The 9648-nt window shown below is 47.1% G+C and overlaps 1 protein-coding gene across 1 annotated transcript; it reads left to right on the top strand.

Moving 5' to 3' along the window:
- The first annotated feature begins 1170 nt into the window (after window positions 1-1170).
- CTSL (cathepsin L) lies at window positions 1171-8900 on the top strand. The gene is made up of 8 exons (XM_074995141.1): window positions 1171-1221; window positions 2753-2888; window positions 4034-4156; window positions 4242-4397; window positions 5008-5232; window positions 7019-7187; window positions 7510-7627; window positions 8509-8900. Exons 2-8 carry the CDS (start codon window positions 2763-2765, stop codon window positions 8606-8608), a joined length of 1017 nt encoding a protein of 338 aa, XP_074851242.1. The 5' UTR covers window positions 1171-1221; window positions 2753-2762; the 3' UTR covers window positions 8609-8900.
- The last annotated feature ends 748 nt before the right edge of the window (window positions 8901-9648 follow it).

Below are 9648 nucleotides of genomic sequence, written 5' to 3'. Positions count from 1 at the left end.
TTACATCCCCTTACTTCCCACCCCCTTCCTTCAATCCTATTTGATTTGTCAGTTTTTGTTGCAATTTTTTTTCTGTGTACTTCTAAATGTCAGTCTGTATTGGAAGTGAAATTATTTGATGAAGTGGGTCTGTCCCACGCAAGTTCATCACCAAATAAATCATTTTGTTGGTCTTTAAAGTGCTACATTTCTGATGCTTTGTTTTGTTGGCATACAGACTAACGTGTCAAGTATCAGAGGGGTAGCCATGTTAGTCTGGATCTGTAACAGCAACGAAGGGTCCTGTCGCACCTTATAGACTAACAGAAAAGTTTTGAGCATGAGCTTTCGTGAGCACAGACTCACTTCATCAGATGCTGGTCTTGGAAATCTGCAGGGCCAGGTATAAATAAGCCAGAGCATGGGTGGGGATAACAAGGTTAGCTCAGTCAGCAAGGGTGAGGCTTACTACCAGCAGTTGATCTGGAGGTGTGAACACCAAGGGAGGGGAAGCTGCTTCTGTATTTAGCCAGCCATTCGCAGTCTTTGTTTAAGCCAGAGCTGAGGGCATCAAATTTGCAGATGAATTGTAGCTCAGAAATTTCTCTTTGGAGTCTGGTCCTGAAATTTCTTTGCTGTAGGATAGCTACTTTTAAGTCTGCTACTGTGGCTACGTCTCTGTTATTATTCAACACCTATGTGTGGTTAACTGTCCATGTAGTAGTACCTAGACCACCTCCCAGAGAAAGAAAGAGAGTGATCTCCACAACCTAAGCGGAGAGGCCAGGGGCTTTGAGCTCAAGCGGTAGAGACGCCTGCACTCCCCTGCACAGGTCGCAGGTTTCAGCCTGCCTGAGGCCAGTTACACTAGCACCTTCTACTGAGCTGTACCTCCTAAGCACACGCTGTTGCCCCAGCTTCGCCCTCTGACTTGGGGGCCAGCGGAACACCCAGGCCCCGCAAAGCTCCTGCCCTCCATGGGCTCAGGGTGATGCACAGACAACCTCGCCGGGCTGCAAACTCCCAGCAGCTCGGAGCCCCGCGGCAGCGGCTGACTCCCGACTCAGCCCCCCGCGGCCGCCAGCCTCAACATAGTCCGGCGGGGCTGGGCCCACGTGACCCAGCCCAGGGACTGCCGCAGCCAATCGGAGCGCTGGGGCGGGCACAGCTGGCCAGAGTATAACCCGGCGCGCGGCGGCCCCAGGACGTGCTAAGGTGTCGCCTCGCTGGAGTCCCTCGTAGGTGAGACACCCCCCTCCCTTGGGGCGCCATGGGCCCGGCCCGGCGGCCGCGGAGCCCTAAGGACCACCCCAGCCTTGTGCAGGCGGCGGCAGAGGCTCTGGGGTGTTTGTGCGCCGCCGCTTGGACCTTGGTGCTGCCCGCGGCTGGGGGTGGGGAGGGGGAGCGCGGCTTGCGGGCCAGCCTGTGCTGGGGTGCGGGAGCAGGGCGCTGATGCCGCGGGACCCGTGCGCTGGGAGGGCGAGGGGCGGGTCCGTCGTGCTGTGTGTGCTGGAGATATGGGGTCGCCTGGGACCCCCGTACAAAGCGTCTCGCTGGAGTGTTGGGCTCCAGCCCTTGGCAGGCCCGTCCCTTGCTCGGTTACACCCAGCGGGGACTGTCACTTGGCCCCGCATTCCTGGAGCCGTCCGATCCCGCAGGTCGCCTCGGAGCCGGCGCTGTGATTTCTGTGGCCTGCGCCTTGCCGGCAGGGCTTGTTCGGCCGAGCCCGGAGCTGCTGCGGGCCTGGGACTGCCTGTAGCCATCGCCCCGCCGTGGCCTCCCCGAGCAGCGTCTGCTCCACCGCCTTGGCTCTGGGACCCATCTCCCGGGTCAGCGCTCATGTGGTGGTCTCACGTGCTGAATCCTGGAGCTGCTGCTTCCTGCTGCTCGGGCGGGTGCTCCTCCCCGGGAGGGAGCCGCTCATAACACAGCCCGGCCACGGCGTGCCTCTGGGCGGGTCAGCGGCATGGTGGTGGCCTGGAGGCAGAGACCTTCCTCGTCCTGGCCTCTGATCGCAGCCCGCAGTATTGTGATTTTGCTCGCTGGGAGGAGGGTGGAAACGATTCCAGGAAAAGCCCGACCCAGCCGCAGGCCGCCTTCCCAGAGGCGTGCGCGTTTGTGTTCCCTTACTGGAAATGTTCCTCTTCCCACTCTCCCGCAGCTCCCTAGAAAGAGCATAGTCATTGTTCCATGCACTCAAAGGAACTGGGGTGGGAAACCATAATGAGAAAACCCTAGTTACAATGGGGTGTTACTCCTTTTTCTTTGGAAGCTAAAGGGTGGACGTTTTCTTGAAGCACAGCGATTGTCAGTTCACACCATATTGATTGAACTGGGGTGAAAATTAGAAGTGGGAGAGGTGGACAGAGAGGGGAGGGCAGAAGTAGTTGAAAGGGAGGTGAAGTGAGCCTGTAACTTAATTAAAACGTTTATGGTCTGAAGATGTCTTGCATCTTCCAGGATTGGTAGAGGGAGTCTCTGGGAAGAGGGTTCATATCTCTCTAAATGCCCCATTATAAGCCAAGAAGCCGGTTTTTTTTCACATGACATGAAGTAGGGAATGTGATTCTCTCCTCTTACATAATTGGCTCACAGATGAGGCTTAAATGATAATGGCTTCAGCTTTATGATACAAAATAGTTCACTTTTTTGAGTGTGGTGTTTTTGTGTGTGTCAGCTTATTACTAAGCCATCTTTCTATATAGAAACATCTGATTAAACAGGTTCTTGTATGTGAGAAATATGGCTTAAATGATCTTGTTTACTTTGGTAGACTTTCAAACATGAACCTATTTTTGGGCATATTTTCCCTGTCCTTGGGAATATCCTTTGCTGCTCCAAGAATAGACCCGGATTTGGATAACCACTGGAACCTGTGGAAATCATGGCACACTAAGACTTACCATGGGGTGAGTATTTTGCAGAGGCAGGTTCCATAGTATGGACATTTCCTTAGTATCTTAAAATGTAAAATAGACTAGAAGTTGGCAAAGGTAGGTACAGTCACTCAGTTCTGCTAACTCTCTACTCTCCCTTCCCCGTTTTCCTTGTTTTTAAAATGGAAGTGTTTTCTTATCTGTGGTTACTTCTGCACTGCAATAAAAGACCCACAGCAGGGCTGTGGTCAGACAAAGTTAGCTCACTCAGACTGTGGAGCTAAATATTGCGGTACAGGTATTCAAGCTGGGATTGAAACACTGCAAGGAAAGTGGATAGCACTTCGTTTGTAAACAAGAAGTCCTGTGGCACCTTGTAGACTAACAGATATTTTGGAGCATAAGCTTCCATGGGCAAAGACCCACTTTGTCATGAAAGCTTATGCTCCAAAATGTGTTAGTCAGTATCTTCAAAAACAACAAGAAGTCCTGTGGCATCTTATTGACTGACATAGCTACCTCCCTGATACTTAATGTTAATTTAAGATGGGGCTCATGCTGTGGTGGGTTTTTTTGTTATTTATTAAAAACACTCATAACTGATAATGCCAGGCCAGTTGTGCCAGGGATAGGAACTGCCAGGATTAGAGGAGCTAGGGCTCAGCCCTGGCACAAGTGAGCCACTGAAATTGGGTCTCAGAGTTAAGGTTCCAGCCCAAGTCTGAATGCCTATGCTGCAATTTTTAGCCCTTCAACTTGAGTCCATGGTCCCAGCCTCAGACTTATTTCCACAGGTTTTATTTCAGTGTGGATGTACCTTAAGAAGTGTTAATGTTAGGAACTTTGCCAACCTTTTAAGAAAGACAGCAAAATAAGTAAAAGAAAAACATGTTAGACTGCGTCTACACTAGCGTGTCTGTGGCTATAACTTATATTGCTCAGACATGAGGGAAAACAACTGAGTGACATAAATTACCCTGACAGAAGAGCCAGTGTGTGAGCTTGCTAGTATATACCTTGCCTTGGTTACTTGGTGTGTTGCAAACAGTCTGTGCTTCCAGGTTGTTTTGGGCAACAAAAAGCCTAAGTATCAGTATATTACTGTTTTAATTTGTTCCACTACGCATGGAGAGGGGCCAAATTCCATTATCCAAATGACCTGCTGTCTGTCCTTCCAGATGGAGGAAGGCTGGAGGAGAATGGTATGGGAGAAGAACTTGAAAATGATTGAACTGCATAATCTGGACCACAGAATGGGAAAACATAGCTACAGAATGGGAATGAATCAATTTGGTGACATGGTACGTATAAGGAAAGCCGTAAGATTCATTTTGTTAGTGTTGGTGTATAACAGAGGACAAGCATGCTTATTTCTCATTCCTTCAGACTAATGAAGAATTTAAGCAGCTGATGAATGGGTTCCAATATAAAAAATCAGAAAGGAAGTACAAAGGATCACAGTTCCTTGAGCCCAGCTTCCTGGAGGCACCAAAATCTGTGGACTGGAGGGAAAAGGGTTATGTAACTCCAGTTAAAGACCAGGTATGTTGTCTTGTGCGTAGAAGCAAAATGGCATGTTGCGGTGTTGGTGAGCATTGGAAGGATTTTTGGTATTGTCACAGCTTGAATCCATAATGAGCATGAATGAAGTGGGAGTTAGATAATGGTATACTTAGGCTATGTCTGTACTAAAGCAATCTGTCCACAGATGTTTCTATTGGAAGATATCTTCTGACAAAGCTTCTGTCAACAGATCACATACAGACTGCCAAGCAGATAGAAAGAACAATCATCTCAGTTGACAGAGCAGCCAGACTGCCTGCCCAGCTGCTCTCTCCACTAAATGGACAACTGGAAGCACAGCAGACAGGGCAGCTCGATGTCCCAGAAGCCCCATCTATCGACATAGAGCCCCCTCAATGTCTAGTCCGGCTTTTCTGTCGACGAGACATGCTGCCTAATGGGGGAGTGGCAGAGTACTTGCAACAGAAGCGCCACATTCAGTCAATTTACTGTTGACAGAATACCTGGGGAATGTGGATGCTCTGTCTACAACGCTCTCTAGTGTAGACTTAGCCTTAGAGTGGTGTGATAATATGGACTAGTATATGGCTGCAGCTAATGGGTCACTTTTTTTCATTTTCAACTTCAGGGTCAGTGTGGGTCTTGCTGGGCGTTTAGCACAACTGGCGCTCTTGAAGGACAGCACTTCAGAAAAACAGGCAAGCTTGTCTCACTGAGTGAACAAAATCTTGTAGACTGCTCTCGTCCTGAAGGAAATCAAGGCTGCAATGGTGGTCTTATGGATCAAGCTTTTCAGTATGTACAGGATAATGGAGGAATTGATTCAGAGGAATCTTACCCATACATTGCAAAGGTAAATATAACTAGCTCCTAAATATTCTGTTTATCTGCACAGCATACAAAGTATAGTAACAAAATGTACAGAGAGCTTTTTAGAAGAGATCTATTTTTCTCTCCATAGTTGTCCCACCAGGACAATAAAATAACTTCCCACCAGTCCCAAATTCAGTGAGAAGTATGGGAAGTGGCTTTTGCACAGACCTTTGAGGCCAAAGTTCATCAGACCACTTTGCAGAAGTGAATACCAAAGCAAGGGGCCTTCCACTGATGAAGCTCTACCATCGTGTAACATACACTTTTATAACAGGCAGTGTTTTACTCCAGTTAATCTCAGCTACCCCAAGGATATGCAGGACAGACACAGTCTGAAACATAATGGGACTTAAAGTAGCTTTTATACAGATGGAGGTGACCTCTTATGGGGTACAGTTCAATTGTCAACACCTGATGCAGTATATTTCCTTGCTATTAGTACGGGCAAAGGAGCAATATCTGCATTCCAAGTGATCTGCAGCAGTAGAGAGCATTCTAGTAATCCAGAAAAAAGCATTCACAGATGACTGGCAAACTTGGCTAGGCAATTTTAGAGCCTTTTCTGAATTGTAGGTGCTCGATACGTAGCTTATGAGTGCTCCCATTTGTTTTGTGGGGAAGATGAGACTTCCTGCCACCAACAAAATCTGGTACAGTAAACCCTCAATTTAACGGATTAATAGGCAGGAAGGGGTGTCTGTTAAATCTGAATGGTTGCACTGACCTTCCCAGCCCATCACTCACTCCTATCCTCTTGCCCCATTCTTCCCCTCAAATGTTAATCTCCCTGTTACCGGGAGAGGAGCTACACGCTGGCCTGGCTCCTTCCATCTCCCGCAGCTCTCAGTGGTGCAGCTCCTCCAGCCCCTGGCTCCAAGCAGCCCAGGTGAAGGCAGAGCACAGCTGCCAGTGGGCAGCAGCCTCCAATGCCATGGCTGCTGCTCAGCACCATTGCAGGCAGCAGTTGCCAGGCGCCAACACACTCCACGCACATGGGTCTGGGGGAGGAGAGCTCCCACGCTCCTCTGTAGCCCTCCCTCCCCCCCCCCCCCCCCCACGGCTCTGGCAGATGGCATCTGTTATTTCCAAAGTCTGTTAAATTGGGGTCTGTTTAAATCGAGGGTTTACTGTATTGCTGCGTATTGTGGCCTGGGAGGGAGGGAGGGTGAAGAAGTGGGCTGGGATTTATGAGAGTGCAATGCCTGGGCAGACGGAAGCATGCAGGAGCTGCCTCTGGGCAGGAGTTGGCTGGGGGTGGGTGATCTGGGCGGAGGGGAGATACAGAGTCTGGGAGGGAGGGGGCAGGAGCAGGATGGGAAGCTGGTGAGAGGAAGCAAGGTCAGACTGTGTTTGGAGGAAGGTCAGGGTGAGAGGAGTTTGCAGGAGTTGTCAGGGTGATTGGAGTGCAGCTTACCAGGGCAGGACCCCTATGGTGCACATACATGAAAACAGTAACCTCATTCAACATTTTGGTGAAATGGACAAGCCTGAGACCCAGTAGCTAATCATGCTGCACCTCTGATCTAAATGATCGGCATGAGACAGACTGGCGGGGGTGGGGGAGTTGGAGGTGGTCGTGGTGGTGGTTGTTAAGACTACATTGCTAAGTTCTTTTTGTTTAGAGAAAAAAAAAAAATGCACCAGGATTGGTTTCAACATACGCAGCTAGACAGACTAAGCACAGAGTAGCTGACAGCACCTGTATCTCTCGGCTAATGCAAATTAGAGAAATATTTAAGTAACTCAAATTTCCTTTTTTTGTCAAGGATGATGAAGACTGCAGATATAAGTCTGAATACAGTGCTGCCAATGATACGGGCTTTGTGGACATCCCAAAAGGACATGAAAAAGCACTCATGAAAGCAGTAGCTTCTGTGGGGCCAGTCTCTGTGGCTATTGATGCAAGCCATTCATCATTCCAGTTTTATGAATCAGGTAGTGATTACGCTCGATCTGTGGTATGACTTCATGCACTGTGTGGGATTGCTGCAGCCTGTTTAGTTACTGGTGCAAGAAGGTATCTTGCATTCAGGAGCTCTAATGGCTTTCTTTAATGATATTGAGCAAGTAATGTAACCTGTTCTTTAGTTTCCTCATGTGTGAAATGGGAAATAACGCTGAAATACGTTTGTAGAAGCTACGTTTGGCTTAGTTATAAAACATACCGTTGAGTTCCAAAGACAGAAGTTAGCGAAATGCTTTTTCCTTTAAAAAGGAAAACAACTTGAACTTGGGTTTGTTTTTGTTTTCTTTTAAGGAATCTATTATGAACCAGACTGTAGCAGTGAGGACCTGGATCATGGTGTCCTGGTTGTAGGCTATGGCTTTGAGGGAGCAGACAAAGATGGAAAAAAATACTGGATTGTTAAGAACAGGTACAGTTTTAGTTTTCTTTCTACACAACACTGTTAAAACCAGTTATAAAACAATGGTTCAGTTCGTGCGTGGGGGAAGAAGTTATACCTTTTTGGGTTCTTTATCAGCAAGTTCATCTTAATGCATTTTGGACTGCTGGGTCATGATTTAAAAGGGAATGAAAACTAGCATAAAGTTGGGATGCTCTTAAATGGAGGAGAGGCGCTCGGGATGGCTTTGATATTTTGTGCAGATGGAAAAAGAACTGGGAACTGGTGTCTTGTGCTGGAACAAGAGGCAAAAATCTGACAGGTGAAAGCAAGAGGTCATGAAACATTGCGGGCTGCTCTCCTCTCTCTGTTGGTGTGCTCCCTGGGGCTGTTTGCTGTCTTGTGGTGGATTACGTTTTGGGAAGCGCCCTGTTGAAGCCAGTGGCATGGTTCTGCTTTTGTGGGGGAGAGCGTAACTTGCCTGTCTAATTTTGGGCAGTACTGCCTACCCACATCCACTCTAGCCACAGTGACACTGGAAAGAAGCCAAGAGTTGCCTTACAAGGTTATATGCTGCACTCTGGGTATCTTGGCATATCCTCTATCTTATAAATCTGTGGTACCCCATGCACTAGCCACATGTGGCTGTTTGGCCTGTTGCAGGTGACTAGTTGGCTTCAACAATAAATACATTTTCCTGATCTGGCTAGCTTTCTAAAGCAGTACTGGCTACTGTTATAGTGCTCACTGGACACCACAGTTCTAATTGGAGAAGGATTTGTTAATTGGGCTTTTTTCACAAAGTGGAAAGGTGGCATGGGCCGTTCTCAGTAATGTTGATCTCTGTGCTACTCTCTCTTACTGTTAAGACTAACCATAGTTTGTTTGGTTTTTTGTTTTTTTTCTCCCAGCTGGGGTGAGAAGTGGGGTGACAAAGGATATATCTACATGGCTAAAGACAGGAAGAACCACTGTGGAATAGCGACAGCAGCTAGTTATCCGCTTGTATAATGTACCGAGGGACAAAAGTATTTCATTGCCAGAGGGTTTTAAACTGACTGACTGTTAACATGGGTTTGTCACATGCAGTAGGAGTTGGATCTTCCAAGATCCAACTTGTGAGTTTGTGTTGATGACAAGCCACTTGTTTAAATTTAATGTAAATGTTAGTATGTAAACAAGCTTGTAATATTGCTGGCTTACAGACTCTTTAATTGATTGGATTCTTTTTTGAATATTCCTTTTTTTAAATGGTAATGAGCACAAAGCCTTACTTTTTAAATAAATGCTCAAATTTCCAATGTGTAAAGGTTACTGTGTAGTTTTGGGGGTGGGGGGGTGGTTCCCCCCCCCCCCTTTGTTTCATAAATTTGTGGCAGTCTTGCCACACCCATTGCTTTCACCATCCACTGAGGTACAGTTGCATCTGGGAATGGGGTGCAGCAATTATTCAAACAAATGGAATGCAGTATGTCACACAACAGGAAAGGAATGTAACTGAAGAATTCTATAGCCATTTTGCAGTACACTCGATATAGGGAGTTTGAGACTCATGCAGCAGTTTTTGTTACAGCTGTATCAGTCACACTATCAGAGAAGAGCATGTAATTAGGCTTATTCTACTGCTCACTAAAGAGTTTTGGTATTGTAGTGCTAAAACAGGACTTTGGATTCATTTACACAAGTAGTTCACGGGTCCACTGCAGTAATTTAAGAGATCCATTAAGATGCTTTTACCTGGATTAACACCTCCCCCATGTGGGTGGGTGGGTGCGCTTGTGCACCTTCTTGTCCTTGTAGCATATAAAAGTCCTAAAAGGCTTTTTTAAAACCTTCATTTTTCCTTACAGATATCAGCAAATTTTGCTGGGGAAAAAAAAAACTGTTACATGTTGAGGAACAGAGGTGGTGACATAACAGTATCTCTGTAAAATGTATGTTTGTTTCCTTTGGCTTTTCAGTAGGATTTGCTGTAACATGTCATAACCATGAAGGGCTTTACCCTTACTTCCCATGTAAAGTAAGGAAGTGTACCCTACATTTTACAGATG

Source organism: Carettochelys insculpta, chromosome 5 (assembly GCF_033958435.1).
Source record: "Carettochelys insculpta isolate YL-2023 chromosome 5, ASM3395843v1, whole genome shotgun sequence".
NCBI classification, from domain to species: domain Eukaryota; kingdom Metazoa; phylum Chordata; order Testudines; family Carettochelyidae; genus Carettochelys; species Carettochelys insculpta.
This window is presented reverse-complemented; position numbering and strand designations above follow the sequence as displayed.

Bases quoted from the DNA above. Each gene is read 5' to 3' on its own strand.
- CTSL (XM_074995141.1), top strand. From the start codon at position 2,763: ATGAACCTATTTTTGGGCATATTTTCCCTGTCCTTGGGAATATCCTTT. The intron at 4,157-4,241 runs GTACGTATAAGG...TCATTCCTTCAG, and splicing joins TGAATCAATTTGGTGACATG to ACTAATGAAGAATTTAAGCA. The intron at 7,188-7,509 runs GTAGTGATTACG...TTTTCTTTTAAG, and splicing joins ATTCCAGTTTTATGAATCAG to GAATCTATTATGAACCAGAC.